The sequence below is a fragment of the Herpailurus yagouaroundi genome, unplaced genomic scaffold (assembly GCF_014898765.1).
Source record: "Herpailurus yagouaroundi ecotype Mexico unplaced genomic scaffold, PumYag 191, whole genome shotgun sequence".
NCBI classification, from domain to species: Eukaryota; Metazoa; Chordata; class Mammalia; order Carnivora; family Felidae; genus Herpailurus; species Herpailurus yagouaroundi.
Window position 1 is genome coordinate 7,443,108 of NW_024412422.1, and position 16,913 is coordinate 7,460,020.

Sequence of the window (16,913 nt, forward strand, 5' to 3'; positions counted from 1 at the left end):
GCCCCGCTCTGGCGGCCGGGCTCGCGGAGGATCATGACTGCGGCAGCGAACTGGGTGGCGAACGGGGCGAGCCTGGAGGATTGTCACTCCAACCTCTTCTCGCTGGTGAGTAGCCGGGCTGCGGGGAGGGGGGCTGAGCTGGGGGGGGGGGTCCCCGACCTCCGCCGCCGACCAACTTTCTCCTCCCGCCGCCGGGACTTCGCCCCTCCCTCGTCTCTCCCCGCCGTTCGCCTCTCGCCGATTCTCCCCCTTTTGGATCGTCTCTCCCTCGCCTTGGATCCCATCCAGTGTTTATTTGGCTCTTTAAAAATCATTTGTGAGCGCGGCGCTCGGCGTGGAATTTGCATGTGGAAGTCTCAAAGCTGCGGATTCTGGGTCGCACTTCGAACGCCCACCCTCTGTTGCCATCACACCCCCCTTCCCCTCCCCTCTTCCCCCGTTTTTTTTTTTTTTTTTTTACCTAAATGTGGAAGGCTTTGCCTTGTGCTGCCCGCGCCCGCGATAAGCAGCCTTTTCCCCTCTTGTCGGATCGGCTGCCCGCCCGCCCGCCTGCCTTTTGAATTTTTTTTTTTTTAATTCCATAATGACACCTGCAATTTTGCCCGAAAACAGTTGATTGAATGCGATTGTGTCAGTAAAGGACTCTTGCACCCGAAGCTCCCGCGATTGTAAACATCGACAGCCGCCTGCCTCTCGGGGCTTACTACGCTGGAGAGCCGTAAAGCCATTGCACCGAGCCGACGGAAGGTGGAGAAGGCTTTTTCTTCTTTCTCTCCTCCTGTGTCTTTTAAAAACTGTTTTCTCTATCCTAACAACGAATCCACACACACACACAAAAGCAACAAGCTGGGCGGTTTGATAACATCGCTTTTATCTGCCTTCGCCTCTCTCGCGCTCTCTCTCTGATAATTGACAACTTTTCCTTCGGATTTGAAATCGGCTGCCTTAATCTTGAAGCAGTTAGGGTGTCAATTGTTCTCCTGGAAGCCTGGCATCCGACGACGACGTCTAGATTCATCGAAATTAAAAACGTATAGGGCTCCAGCAACTCTTTTCCTGGCGGTGGCGGTGACATTTGGTGGTAAATGCCATCTTTGCTTTTTATTGGGTCGTATTACCTAGCTCTGAAAACATTCACCTTGTTAAACCTGGCGTTTAGGCTAATAATTGCAGTGCGTGGTCTTTAAATATGTGCTTTGTGCATGAGTTACTGTATGTATAGCTATGTGCCCGGGAGACTACGAATTTGTTTAAATATTGAGCAAAGATTTGTAAACAGATGTAAGGCAATTATGTTTCGAGCGTAGAATATAATTGGAAAATTGGCTGAACGGTTTGTTTAATTTAGCCTTAAAAAAAAACAACCAACTTATTTTAAGTTATGTACCCTTTTTAGGGGGCCTGCATTTGGAGAGCATGCATTTTGGAAATTGTTTTCTATAACCTCTGCAGAAGATAGAAGCATTATTTCCTGTTAATCCTTGTTTACAATTACACTGGATAAATAATTTAGTGTTCAAATTGTAATTAGTTACATTTAATTATGGGTAGCATACATGCTTTTTTTTTTTTTTTTCTTTGAGACTAGTGGGGAAATACAAATTCTTGCCAACTTTTCAAATGGAAGTGTTATTTTCTAAATATTTCCTTATGCAGATAAAAAAATATCAAAACACATGATTTTTACCTACAAAGAATGACATGGTATCTAATGACATAGCTTTCATTATAGTATAGATCAGGTCACTTTTTTTCTTCCAACATTTTTATTTAGATATTTAGTCTTAAAATTCAATTATAAGTTGCAATTCTTCCTCTTTGCACTGTGATAATTTTCCCTTGATCTTTTGACATATGGGAATGGAATTCATTTTGCCTCTTTTCTCTCCCCGAGTATATCATTTAGTATCAGTCAGATTCAGAGACTTTAATAGATTAGCAAACATATTGATTAAGGGGTATTTAAAATGGTTTTTGTTTGGTGGCTGGAGACCACATTGACACTTTAACAGGTAATTAAAATAACCAAGTAGACCAATATTAGTGACGAGAGAGCCCCGAAATTACCGTATATCATTCTGACTGGTAATGGCTTGTGTATATGTGGCTAATTTATATACAGCAGATATTTTAGACCAGTGAAACTGTATTATATGTGTAGCCAGCCTTTAGGATATATCATACCTTTTATGTTCCCCTCCCCCCCCCCAAAAGCTTAAGTACAGATGATAATGTTAAAGAGATAAGATGCTTTAGATTCTTTTGGAGGAACAAACAATTTTATAGGAGAGGATTTTGTGTTTTATGACTGACTAAAGGTTTGTGCTTTGGCTATTTCTCTCCTGAACCTTTTAAAACCAGGAATAATTGAGTTTTGGGGAAAAAAAATACACACACATACACACATATGCAAAATTACTCATTAGGTGGCAACTTTGAAATGCAGAACTGAAGAAATGCATGGGTTGGCCTTTTTTTTTTAAAGTCTATAAAATTGTCTACATTCTCCTGTATGTGGAGGGTGCATAAGGTGCTATGTTTTTTTAAATACAGAATCAGTTAAAAAACTGCTGATAATGTAAATTTTTGCTCATTCCACATGAAGAGTTTTCCTTGAAAATTAGATACAGTAGCAACCTAGTATATTAAAAATGTATTATCTAAAGTACATTGTATAGAATAGTTAATTCCAAAGGAGATAAAATTATCTCTTGTTTAAAAGAAAGCGTGTACTACAAGAACTCTTATGTGCTTAGTAATAGCATGCTTTTTTTTTCTTTTTGGTTTGCACTTTTTTTGAGCAGAGAAAAGTATTGTTTATAGAGAATTTACTTAGATACTCATGTTAATGTGGATTGAAATATAAACTAGAGATTAAAGTTCTGTACCACACTAATGATCCACCCACTTTCTATTACCTTGAAGTATTCATTATAGCTTAGCAAAAGTTGTGCAATCAACTGCCTTTAGATTTTTGTTCTTGTTTTGCTTTCTGATTTTCTACTGCATGGCATCAGATTTCCCAGATTTTCTGTCACCCACCCCCATTTCCTAACATGTGAAAAATGCCATTGTGTTTATGTGATATGGGTCATTGTGTGTGTTTCTTATTCCTAACATTGTGAGATTTGTAACTGCTGCATTAAATGCAGGCCTTGCTGTTACCTTTGTGACTCAAAACTGTTTTCTCATGCTGTCCATCACATTTCGGGCGACCCTTGTTCCATATTCACTCAGTTTTAATTCAGTTAAGTGTGTTAAATCTGCCTTTTTGGAAAGTGTAACGGTGCACCCTATGCTGTGTCAACTCACTTTTGAGGGAAGACATAATTTCCAGATACAAATATATCTTTAGTTTTGTTTCTCTATTGAGATCATATGGAGGAAAGTGATTTTGTGTTCTTTAACTAGATTTAAGTTTATACTCTTTGAGTTGCGGTGATTTATTTAACTCTTAGGTTTATGTTCCACATTCACGTTGTTTTATTTGCTTAGAACCTTCCTGACTAGGGGGTAATTAGGTGATGATATCAAATTCTCCCTCCCTGAGTTGAAACACACATATACATATCAGTACATAATTCCTGTGAAGGACCATTACTTTTGTATTTGAAGCTTTAAGGTAATCCGTTGTTGACCTGCTTTCTTTTTTCTTAAGAGATTTATTTTTTTTGCAGAGAGGGAAGATAGTTCTAAGTATAGAAACTTTGGGATCTCTTGCTAGAACCAAATAGGGAGGACTGGGAGTAGAAAATGAGGAAAAGGGAATGATTTCTCTCATCTTCTCAAGTGCCAAAATATATATACACAGTGTATTTTTTCATCGCAGTTGCCAATTTTAGTATTTAAACTTAAAGCATTTTTTTTCATGATGGTTTATTTTCTTTAATGAAAATATTTATAATTTGCTAATTTATGTTTTCTGTTCAGCATTTTGTTGTTAGTAGCACATGGTGTTAACAGTATTTATATATTTTTAATAGCAATAATTGCCACCCGGTAATAGTTGCCATATTAACCTCCAATTGCTAGTAAATATTTTTAAGTGCATAATAGACAGCAATTTAAGGCATAGTGTAGCAGTTTACTGGACCGTTTTAAAGAGCCATTTGTACGTGTGATGAGTTCATAATTTTAAAGAGAAAATGTACCTAAGACTTGTATGCTACAAAGTAATGTTGCTGTGTTACTCAGTGAGAGGAAGTTAGGTTGGGACTCTTTTCTTCTTTGTGAGAATAAAGGCCTGAGGGTGCCTTTAGGACTGTAAGTGTTTATTGAGTTTATCCCAGGTGCTTATATAGCTTAGCATTTTCTTTGGAGTGTTTTGGTCATTTTTTTCCATAATTGTATTAGGTATTTATTTGAAAAAAAAAAAAATCTCAAGGCATTCCTTTAACTAACATTAAGTTATAGTAGTGGATTATATTAATTAGGTATGGAAAAATGGATTCATCTCTTTTGTTCACTGGCTAATTTGGCCTCGTTAATTGTGAGTTAATTGTATTCATCAAACACTTTCAGAGATCTCTACTCTTGAGATTAATAAAGAAGATACTCTGTCACCAGTTTGTACTATATGCTAGAGATTAAGAAAACCATTTGCAAAAGATAAGTACATTCTGTAGTTATGTTTGTCAGATTATTTAAAATTGAGTTGAAACTCAATGTAAATAGTAAAAAGATTGCTTATCTGTATTTTTTTTTTTTAATGAACAGTTAATACAGTTGTCTCTCCAAGTTTGATTCAGAGATAGACTATTTTTCTGAAATGACTTATTTTTGATACAAGAGAATAATAATGGTCCCTCCTTCAGTAGTAGAAGGTACTGATGTGTTTCCCCCCCCGGAAGTGGGTAGTATGTTTATTTCATAGAAGCTAGCCAGTGAGAGAGAGTACACAAAGTTGCGAAAAATTAATAATAGGGTTGAATGTTGGGTATTATTACTGAAATGTGCATTGCAGATACTTATTAAAAATTGAGAAAAAGAATTTCTGCAACATTGATATCAGTGTTGTTTGTTTAAAATGTGTGCTCATCTGTTTTAAAAACTGTTGTGTGGTGGTGACCACCACAATTTCTATTTTGTTATTTTATAAACATTCCTATTTTGAGAAGTAACATTTAATGCATTGCAAAGTGAGGTAATTAGGTAGCCTGAGAATGTGCTGTGGGGTATAATTAAAAAAATTCACAAACACTCATGCACACAGGCACGCATGCACATTTGTTTCATAGGACTTGCTTAGAGTTTTGGAATTAATGAATCAATATTTGTAATGTGTTCTTGGAATTTAGGACTCTTTTCCCCTCTTGAATCATTTAACTTCTTTCTGATCCTGTTCAGATAATTTCCTTTTATAGTATGTGCTTTCATTGTTTATTTGAAAGATTTGAAGGTGTTAGCTTTGTTCTGTTGGGGGAATTCACTTCATTACATAGGGGAGATGATTTTCCATTAATCTTGGTAAATATTAACATAAACGAGGAATTGTAAATTCAGACTCATTTACATGAATGAAATATGTATGTGTGCCCAATTTTTGTTTAGTATAAAGTCACTTATGTACATCAACATAGTTTTCTGTCCTTTCTTTAGTTGATATAAAAAGTTTTAAAATGTTGCAGTTGGTGTTTCAGACAGTTCCCTTACTCTACTACAATGTTTTGTTCTTTACTAGTAAAACTCATTCAGTATAAACTAGATTTTTACCCCCATAAATTGGCTATCATAGTGTTCTTTGAGGAACTCCTGTTTCGCTTGCATTTATATTAGCATGCTTTAGTTAGGTTTGTTGGAACAGAGTTGTTTTCCTTTTTTAAGCTAATAAAATGTCTTTCAGAGTACATTTGGATTCTAGTCTGGAAAAAAATAGGAAAGGTGACTTCCCCCCCCCCCCCCCTTTCTTTCTAGATGAGAATTAGGAGATCACTTGTGCCCAAGGGAAAATGTTAGGTCATTGTCATCTCTGTACTCTGGTTTATTATGTATATTTCTGAATGTTTATTTTCTAATTCTAGGTGAATTGTGGTAGAATCTTACTAAAACCATATTTTTGCTACTGTGAAATAGCACAGAGCCCTGGTTGACAGCTTTCTACATTTTGTACTTTTCCAGTACGGCGAAATTCCATTACTGTTAAAGGAGCGTCCTGAGTTGATTATATTAAAATTTCATTTATGTCTTTATTTTGTGTAGTTCTGATTTGTAACTTTGACTTAAAAAATGGAAAGGGGAAGATAAAAAGAATTAGGTAAACTTGCAGGTAAATATTCTTTTCTCATTTATCATTAGATCTCTTTAATAATTAAATTGTAATTTGTTCTGAGTCATTGCATTAATTGGATATATTTAAGACATTTGATATTTAAATTTGAGGAAATATGTAAAATATGCAATATGTATAAGATACAGAATTGTGAATAGAATTTTTAAATATTGAGTGGAAATTTAAAAGGTTGATCATCTAAAAGGTATTAAATTACATGAAAACTGTTACAGTTTTTTCCCCTAAAGACAAGTTCCCCCAGTTGACAGGTTTCTGAGGAAGTATTTTTGTGTAAGACACATGGAGCTTCCTCATAGAGTCCTACATTATTTCATTAAATAGGAAAGATGATTAAATCCATCTGGGTTTAATTTGAGAGCTAATAAGTAAAGTATTCAAAAGAGTATAATTGGTGTGAAAAAACATTTTGTGTTGGCAATTCTCATGATTGAATTTTAATGTCCTAAAGAGAAGTAAGGAAAAACATGTGTATATCTAACTCAGGAATCAGCTCCTAGTTGTTTGTTTGTTTGTTTGTTTTTGTGAGTCTGTACACGCCTGGCACAGTCCTACTCATCTTTTAAGTAGGTCAGATGTCACCTCCTCTGTGAAGCTTTCCCTGACTCTCACTGGCCAAACTAGTTCCTCTTGCTCCTTATATGAACCTTCTTCTATGCATCTCTGATACGCACCTGAGGTTTTGTAGGGCAGTGACCCTGTCTAAGTCATGCTGGCATTCTCTTTATAGTTGGGCGCTCTTTATTCATTAAATGAATGAATTAATGGACATTACTCTCTTTTATTCCTAAGAGAGTTCTCATTGCTCATTTAGGTCCTGATCCTAAGTATGTTATTTTTTCTTTGAACTTAGATTTTTAGCTCTGTATTCTGAATATATGTTACCTAGGCTGTATGTACTGTGGCTTGGTAATATTTTAGATGAGTTCTAATGGTTTTTGAAGAGAATTCCACATCTGATCGAGAGATGTGTGCTTTTCATACCTCAGAGGAATAGGAAGTCAGTATTTAGTTTTCTGGAGTGTGGTAGGCAACCTGTCAATTTTGGAACCTGTTAGTGATTTTGTTTGGGGCTTGATCAGAATTTCTTCATTTTTGTTCTTTAAGCTCTAAAGGAGGGCTTTTGCTCAACCTTCATTTTAGGATTCCCTTTGATGAGTCCAGTAAAATGGACAGTGGATGGTATCGGGGAAAGTTGAGTGGTATTCACATTTTTTATTAGTGACTAATTAGTCTGATCAGGTTGGTCGCATGATGGTTATGTGCCTCAGTTTCTCAGTCTATAAACTTGATGGAAATATGGTGGGCAGGAAGTATGAAAAATCATTTTGGGTACCTTTTAAGGAAAGAGTAGATAATGTCCTTTAATAGGAAGAGACTTATAACAAATAACAAGTCAGAGAGTAGCCCTAGGCAGTTCACTAGGAAATTGGAATGGCCAAATTAGTTGTTTTAGGTATGGCAGTTATGTTGTATTTGTCCTTGTTTTGGGGGAGCAGAAGATTAAATTGTTCTTGTGTCTTTCCTCATAAATAAGCCACTATTGAGAATAAAAACTTGAAATTTGTCTTTGAACGTTCCAGGTTTTCACATGTATATATGATTCACAGTTGTGTCGTGTGTCTTTAATATGCTGAATGATTTTGCTGTACCAACCCTAAGCTATGACTGGCTAAGCCTAGAAATTGAACTGTGGCTCTTACTTGGTAGTTTAAGCTATTAATTCCTTGGCAGCTCCAGAGTGCTCTTTGAACTTTAAATAGGAGTTCTATTAACATTTTGAGATTTGTCTCAGGGAATGTCAGAAATAGTACTCAATAAATATCTTTTTCTTCTTAAAGACTAAATCATGTTTTAGTCTGACAAACATGTCACAACCCTTACTATGTTTTGAACAAAGTATATATTTTCAACTACTGGCTAATTTCTATTTTCCATTTAATAGTGCAGCAACATCTAAAAATATTGTTTAGACCTTGTTGAAGGAGTGAATTCCCCTACCCCCAACTGTAGTTTTTGTATTAGTAAGTTGAATATGAATAAGTGTCCAAAGTTTTTGTCCAGAGGTGTAAAATTTTACATATGAGGTGTTCTTCAGCATTCTAAAATATCAGAAAAAGTTAATTTCTGAGTTCCCCCCCCCCCCCGTGTAAAAACTTAATCTTCTGTTGCTGCAAATGATCGTTAGCTTATTCATGTTGTAGTGTACTTGATTACTCGTGTTATTTATGGCAGCATTTTTATGGGAATGAACTTATATTTATTGTTCCTATTTAGAATGTCAGGAGTACGGTTCCTCTGTGCAGTGCTGACAGTCAGAGCAGGCACTCCCTAAAAAGCCCTTCTTGGCCCCAGGCAGAGGGGGAGTGAGGACCGCCCCGCAGCTAGACCCTTTTCTAGGCCTTGGAGAGAGGATTGCTATCGGATAGAGGCTTGAGGAGGGTGTTGAGAGGTGCAGATGGCCCCGCCCGACCCATGGGAAGAATTTTCCCTTCCTGTAGGGATCTGTTGCTGCTTCCTCTTTGATATACTTTCACATAAACTTTGAGAATAAAGTTCCACAGGTCCTGTGATGTCATCAGGAAAAGATTTCGTATTTCTTTGTCCTTCAGCTTCTTTCCTTGCCTTTTCTCCTTCACTCACCACTAGAGTTTGGTAAATGAGGGCTTCTGAGCCCCAATGGAATGAAAAAGAGAATGGGGGTTGATTGGATGGGCAGCCAATACACTAGAATTTAGAAATGTTAATTTCTCCTATGTTACGTCTCAGAAATTTGGGACTTACAGAACTCATTTTTTGATGATGTGTATACATCAGTGATGATTGAAATCTGGCTTGGGCTCGCAAAAGGGCTAATGATTGCTCTGATATGTGGGGAAGAAGACCTGCATGTGCTGTTTAATTTCTAAGATGCTGTGTGGTGAGTGCAGAGGAAGAACACCGTTGACCTTGTACCAGAAAAACTTAGAAGGGGAGTTTTAAACTGGATCTTGACAGTATTGCTAGAGAGGAACGGAAAGGACGTTCTTTGGAAGTTCAGGCGACAACTCGGAGTCTGTCCTCGAGAATATGTGCTGAAGTGGCATGTAGAGAGTACTTCTAATTCATGGTCTTGGTTCTTGGTTTCCTTTTAAAAAATTACAAAACTTACTGACATCTAATTTTTGTTAGGTGGAAAATTTGAAGTGTGGGCAGGCCAATTTGAATTAAGAAATGGTGATGTTAAAATAATCAGTTTTCTAAAATCAGTTCTGAACTTTAAAAAAAACAGTGCTATATTACGCAAAATGCTAATGACTAAAGTGACAAATATTTCAGAAACTGGACAGACGTGAATCTGAAGTGAGCAGATGGGATATGAAACTAAAAGCGGGAGATAATCCAAGACGGTATAGAAACTTAGGAGAAATGAATTGAGGAGAAACAAGTGTCTTAAACGGTATTGCATTTAATAACGTGTCTAAAAGCCTTTCTAGGATTGCTCTCTTACATCGACAAACTAGAATTGTTGAACTGTGTAACCCATCCCTCTTTAAATTTAAAACGAATTAGATTTTGGCCCAGGATTACTTCTGATGAAGCCTAGTCATGTAAGTCATGAATGTATGTATTATATGTACTTTAAAGTAGACTATAATTTGCTTTCTGTGCAGTAAAAATTAAGAGAATAGTCGTGATTTTCAGAGACAATTGTGGTAGACCTTGAAGGGAAGAGGTAAGGAGTGAAAGATGAGGAAGTTTGCTGTTGGGATGGCTTGGTACTCAATTGAAATTGTTACATTTGACTGTTGAGGATAGAATCTGGATTCTAGTGGGTTGTGGAATGAATGGATGGTACACTTTTCAGCCAAAGAAGCTTCATCGTGAAATAAGCAGGGATGTGGGAGTGGGGAGGGTAAGAGATTGAAAGGTGGATTTAAAAAAAATTTTTAATGTTTATTTTTGAGGGGGGTGGGCAGAGAGAGAGGGAGACACAGGATCAGAGGCAGGCTCCAGGCTCTGAGCCGTCAGCACAGAGCCTGATGCGGGGCTCGTACTCACGAACAGCAAGATCGTGACCTGAGCTGAAGTCCGATGCTTAACGGACTGAGCCACTGAGGTGCCCTGTTGAAGGAAATGTTTTAGAATGTGAGAGCCTCATATGTTTGTGGACTTGGAAGCAACAATAGTGGAGAGGCCGAAAGAAAGGTGGAAGGTAAAAGAACAGTTGTTAATTGATGAAAGGAGATGGTTATCTGGCTGGAGATGGTTATCAAGAACCCCAGCGATGGGTAGGGTTAGCGCTGGAAAAGAGTAAAACATCTCAAATAAAAGATGCAGATACAGGAAATGAATATGTGTGAAGGAAGTGGGGACAATCTCAGTTGTAGCTTGAGTGCCTTTTTTAAATTTTTTAATTTTTTTAATGTTTATTCATTTTTGAGAGACAAGAGTGTGAGCGGGGGAGGGGCAGAGAGAGGGAGACACAGAATCTGAAACAGGCTCCAGGCTCTGAGCTGTCAGCACAGAGCCCAAAGCGGGGCTCAAACTCAGGAACTGCGAGATCCTGACCTGAGCCGAAGTTGGATGCTCAACCGACTGAGCCACCCAGGCGCCCCGAGTGCTTTTTATATTCAAAGATTAAATATATTCAGTTTGAGCCTGAATAAGTTAAAATAAGGTTTTAGCTAAACATTTTGCATGTTACTTGATGTGCTTGTTGCAGTCAGCCATCTTTATTTTTAAATTTTCATTTACTGGTCATTTTTAGGTAGGTCAGATGTTATTTTCTTAAGTTGTGTACTTCAAAATTATAAAACTGATTCTGAGCTAGCCATACCAGAACCCACACACATCTGCCCAAATGAGAGGTGCTCTTCAAAGTAAGCCTCCTTGAAATGGATCAAATACCAGTGCTGTTGTCCAGTATTTTTTTGGTCCTTTTCCTTTGCAGTTGCTTTTAGAGTTTAGTCAGCCACTCTAGAAAATCTTATTTTAAAGGATGCTTCTTTGGTCAGTGTCTTCTTTCTGTGTAATTTACTGTGTTCTGCTTTTCGCTCTAAATTGTTGCCCAAGTCAGCAGCTTAGTACTTATGGTGGGGTTCATGGATGATGAACAGAAACCCTAGGAAGAACTCTACTTTTGGATATATTGGCATACATACATTGTAGATGTGTGCTGAGAATTTCTTCCTTGCTTGTGTACATTTGCCTCCCAGGTTCTAAGTCTAGTGTTTCAATGTTTTTGGTTTTTTTTTTTTTTTCCAGACAGTTTCAATGAAGATGGCTTTAGTGGTACATTGATTGGTAAGACTAGATACTGGGACAAATTAAGTGGAGGTGGGATTTTTGCTTTTTGGGGATCAAGGCAAATTATCCTGAAGGGGGAGTAGAGTTGAGTAGAATTGCCCTCTGTCTGTCTGGCAAATGTCAGATGTCTTCCTGAGGTCCATTTTTAGTGAAACTGAAGTGATCATGAAGAGAGGCCTGCAATGAGTAAAAGTATCCTGTTGAGATAATCTTTTAAGATTTTCACAGAAAGTGGTCTCTGAGACCAAAGTTTTTACCTTTGCCTTTTCCTGTTGCTTTATGCATCTGAGACTACCTAGTAAGCCATTGTATATTCCAGAAATGCTCTTTCAGCAGTCCTTCCACTGGTGAAGATTAGGACATGGCACTCATGTGTATTTAGGATTTCACTTTATTGTGGTCTGCCGTAGTATTCAGTGGAGGGGAGGTGGAGAGGATATTTTAACTATAACTGTCATGCCTGTGTTAGTTTCTTAGATTAAAAGTTACAGTGGCAAGTGTTTTCTATTTTTGGTTTCAGGAATGTAATGAAAACTTTCTCAGCTTTGTTTTTATGGTTTTCAGATAACATGGATGAGTTTATTATTCTCTTTTAAGTTCTTTTCACATCAACAAAAAGGAATTAATCCTGTCAAAATAGGGTGTTATAATCCCAGAGTTACAGATATTTTGGGAAAATTTACTTCCATGATAATTATTCTCAACAACAACAGGCACTTTTTAATTTTACAAATTTGTAAAAGACCTTAGCAGTTTAACATTTAGAAGTTACACCAGAGCATAAATCCACATCTCAGCTGCTGAAGGCCATAAATATTTATCTTTTGAAATGTAAGTTTTTAACTAAACTTTAGTTGCTAAAAAGTTTTTTCAAAGTATATTGGTTTATATACAAAGTGTAATCATCTGCTTGGATTGAATCAACTGTCTTGATCCCAAATAGATTAAACTCATTAGTTGTCTATAAAGTACTTGAGAGAGATATGTACGAAAATGATATTTTGTTGCTGTTTGGTGATACCATGGTGAAACTGAGCTTTGTAACCCAGACAGATGGTGCTATTCTTGAATCTGTCTGCAAGATCCTGTAACATTTAATTAAACAGTGGAATGGTTCTCATGAGAACTCATACTTTGATATGTGTAAGCTAATAAACTGACTTCTTTAGTAAATTTTATGAATTTGATTTGAAAAAGAAATACTGTTTTTAGGAAAGTTTTCTAATGAATCTGTTAGGATAAATAGCTTATTTTGGTAGTTTATTTGGTAATCTCAAGAAATATTCTAGGTGGAAAAAATGAACGAAACTCACAAAGGTAGACACTTACTTCTAAAGGAGCTTTGATTTTTGTTGCCAGGCTTTCTCATACGGTAGGTGTGATGCACTTTTTAACCCAAAAAGCTGAATTTAACACTTTCCAGAAGAAAACTGTGAGAAATTTGGTAATAAATGTTAACACTTATTTTAGAAAATTATTGATTTAGATTCCTTGTGATCCACCTTACATTTTAATATTGGAATTGAAAATAGAAATGTGTTAAACTACTCAACCCAGTTTTAATAAATGATAGGGATAGACCTTTAACTATTTGGGGCGCCTGGGTGGCTCAGTTGGTTAAGCGTCCGACTTCGGCTCAGGTCATTGATCTTGTGGTTCCTGAGTTAGAGCCCCACGTCAGGCTCTGTGCTGACAGCTCAGAGCCTGGATCCTGCTTCGGCTTCTGTGTCTCCTCTCTCTGCCCATCCCCTGCTCGCGCTCTCTCTCTCTCAAAAATAAATAAATATTAAAAAAATTTTAAAAAGAGCAGTGATTAAAAAAGAAAAGACCTTTATTTTGTAAAAGTTTGAGCTCAGTACTAATATTATATGGTTAAGATGAATAAGTTTGTCAATTACATAAATAATAAGTCATACAACATTTCTGGGCTTTCTTGTAAATTATTCTTTCATTAAATATACTTATTTTTTATCTAATGCCTAGTCTTTTATAGATGGGTGACAGGACTGAAAGGTGATATTTGATGTCAGATTGGATGACGTCAAGAAGCTGGAAGGTTATTCTGTATGCACCTAGGGAACACCTGAAGGATTTTAAGGGGGTTCATGACATGATCAGATTTATGTTTCAGATAGAAAACTCATGTGGACTCTTGGAGTGTAGATTGTAATAGGGAGAAATCAAAGGCAGAGGGAATGCTTTTAGAGTAGGCTAGATATGAGAAATCACACAGGGCTAGTAGGAATGGAGAGAAAGAAATGGAATCAAGTAATATTTTGGAGGTACAATTGATAGTACTTGGTGACCAATTACATATGTCCTGGGAGAGGAACCAAATGGCAAACAGATGTGTTCTTGGTTTTATGGCATTTGCATTCTTGTATATGTAAAAGAAAGAGGCAGAGTTGGCAGCATCCATGTTCTAGTTGTTAGCAGAAGACTTATGCTTTGATCATGGATGTGTATATGAAAGTATTCACTGAGCCTGGGTTCTTGCTGTTAAGTCCTACAGAACTCAAAAGTTTTATAATTAATTATGGACAGAGCTCAGGGCAAAAAAAGGCCGGGGTTGTGAAAAGAGGGTAAAAACAAACATTATTTATAAGCTGTTTCCAGAAAAGATTTGAGGCAGCGAGAATAAGATTTCTTTCTTTTTTTTTTTTTAATTTTTTTTTAACGTTAATTTATTTTTGAGACAGAGAGAGACAGAGCATGAACGGGGAAGGGGCAGAGAGAGAGGGAGACACAGAATCGGAAGCAGGCTCCAGGCTCTGAGCCATCAGCCCAGAGCCCGACGCGGGGCTCGAACTCACGGACCGCGTGATCGTGACCTGAGCTGAAGTCGGACGCTTAACCGACTGAGCCACCCAGGCGCCCCTATAAGATTTCTTTCTTAAATTGAAAATGAGATTTATAAGAGAAAGGAGAGGTGGAGGAAAAAAGTAGGAAAGAAGGGAGAAGTCAAGGCTGATGGGTGGTTGGTAAAGGGCCTTTGGAGAGGTGTAGGTGGTGATGGTGGTGGTTGGAAGTGGAGTTAATGTTTTGGTAGAGGAAGAGCTCATGAAATTTTGATGATCGGAATGGACATGGAGAAACCCTGATGGGAAGAAGGAAAATAGAGGTGCAGGCACCCTAACAGCAATTGGCTATTACATAGCGTTTGTTACATAGAGCCTCTGTTTTTCTTTTTTTTTTTTTTTTTAAATTTTTTTTTTTTCAACGTTTATTTATTTTTGGGACAGAGAGAGACAGAGCATGAACGGGGGAGGGGCAGAGAGAGAGGGAGACACAGAATCGGAAACAGGCTCCAGGCTTCGAGCCATCAGCCCAGAGCCCGACGTGGGGCTCGAACTCACGGACCGCGAGATCGTGACCTGGCTGAAGTCGGACGCTTAACCAACTGCGCCACCCAGGCGCCCCGAGCCTCTGTTTTTGATAGTGGTAAACTCAGGAAGCAGATTACATGTTTTCTCTGCAAATCTGTTTGAGATGTTTTCATTGAGTTTTTTTTTTTTTTTTACATTTTTTTTCTTTTTGAGAGAGAGAGAAGAAAAAAAAACAAAACAAAACAAAACAGTGTGAGTAGGGGAGGGGCAGAGAGAGAGAGAGAGAGAGAGAGAGAGAGAGAGAGAGAGAGAGACTGACTCCAGGCTCTGCACTATCAGCTTGGAGCCCAACGCGGGGCTCGAACCCACGAACTGTGAGATCACGACCTGAGCTGAAGTCGGACGCTTCACCGACTGAGCCACCCAGGCGCCCCTTGAGTTTTTTATTTAAAGGTTTTGTTTATATTTCATATTGGTGATATTTTTGGTAGGTGGAGGAAATGGACTTTTAACCCTGTTTTTTTTCTTGGCTTTGTGGAAATTGCCAACTTGTAGGAGTTGGGAAAGTGGAAAGAATAGAGAGGATATTTTTGTAAAGACTCAAAACTGTGTATCTTTGGTGCCTCTTCTTCATTCTAACTTTGAATTCCTTTAGAGTTTTACTCCTACCATTCTATTCTTTGTTCCTTCAGCACTTAGCTTTCGGAGTGTACAGTATTTTTGTAGGTATTGAGAGTATGATTGTAATGCCATGGCCTATTTTTACCTCATATGGGGAACATTTCCCTTCCTCCATCTCTCTGCCAGTCCCTCCGTACCCCTTTCCCTCTTCAGCCCAGTTCCTGGGCTCCCTGGGCTCCGGAGCCTTCCCTCTGCCCAAGGTCCTGCTGCACTTGTACCTGGCAGTGCTAGTGATCAGGGAGAGCGCTAACACGTATGCCGGCACTTCAGAGCTCTGTGATGTAATCTCCTTGGTGTGGTGGGATCCTCTCCTGTTGTTTTGAGTGCACTTACTGGCGCAGCGTGTGCTCTCCATTGTCAGTTGGTTGTCATTCATTCAGCCTTCCCATGTGGGTAGATTTTTCACTTGGCTACCCTGAAGGAGGAGAGGTGGCTTTCTTGCAGTTGTCATCTTTCTTTAATTTCTCTCCGAGTGAGGTAGTACCAGTGAAATACTTCCACGAAATGAAATTTCCAAGAAATTAAAACTATAAAAAATGAAAGCCAGTCCATTAGATCAGATTTACCCCAGCTCTTCCATTCTTGTTAATGTTCCCTTTTTGTGTACATAGAGGTAATCGCAGTATAAATATGGTTTTTCATTCAGCTGAACGCACTCACACATTTTCCGTGTGGTTACAGTTTTTGTAATTATTTTATACTTTTAAGGGAAAAGTCTTAATTTATTTTATAAATTTAATTAAAAATTGTGTAGTTTCAAATTCAGACAGTACTATAAAACAGTAAAACAAAAAGGTTCCCCCACCCCCATGGGGAGGTGACTACTGGTAGTTTAATTTTTATCGTTACAGACTTTTTTCTTTTGCATATGTTTGTGTGCCTGTATACATATGCAATTTCAAACTGTTTTTATTACATACGGAGTAGATAAAAGTAGCATGTACAAATCACATATAAGGTAGAGAGAATCATGGTACAGTGAACACCCACATACCTACTACCCAGAGTTAGAAAAAGAACACTTTATTGCCTGCGAAGTCCTGTGGTGTCTTTTCCTTCCCATTTTTTCTTCTTCCTTCAGAGGTAACTGTTATCCTGAATTGTATGTGTATCTTTCTGTAGTTTTAAAAAAGTTTTAATTATGTATGCTTAGGATGTGTGTGTATGTATGCACGTACATATATGTAGTTTTGTACGCTTTTGAGCTTTTTATAAATGAAATATACTGTATTCTTCTGTAACTTGCTTTTTTAGCTTAATATCATGTTCCATCAGTTCTAATTCACTCTTATACCTGTTTATGCATTCTGTTTATGAAGGGCAAATTTGTA

General features: G+C 37.7%; 1 protein-coding gene across 2 annotated transcripts in view; it reads left to right on the forward strand.

The window, feature by feature from the left end:
- Positions 1-6: 6 nt before the first annotated feature.
- Positions 7-16,913, forward strand: part of MED13L (mediator complex subunit 13L) — a 306,657-nt gene continuing 289,750 nt past the window's right edge. Inside the window, exon 1 of one of the 2 annotated variants that reach the window (XM_040443794.1) lies at positions 7-105. In XM_040443794.1, coding sequence (XP_040299728.1) covers positions 34-105 — 72 coding nt within the window. In that variant the 5' untranslated portion in view covers positions 7-33. The remainder of the gene's footprint in view (positions 106-16,913) is intronic. The other variant, XM_040443793.1, reaches the window with a different exon arrangement.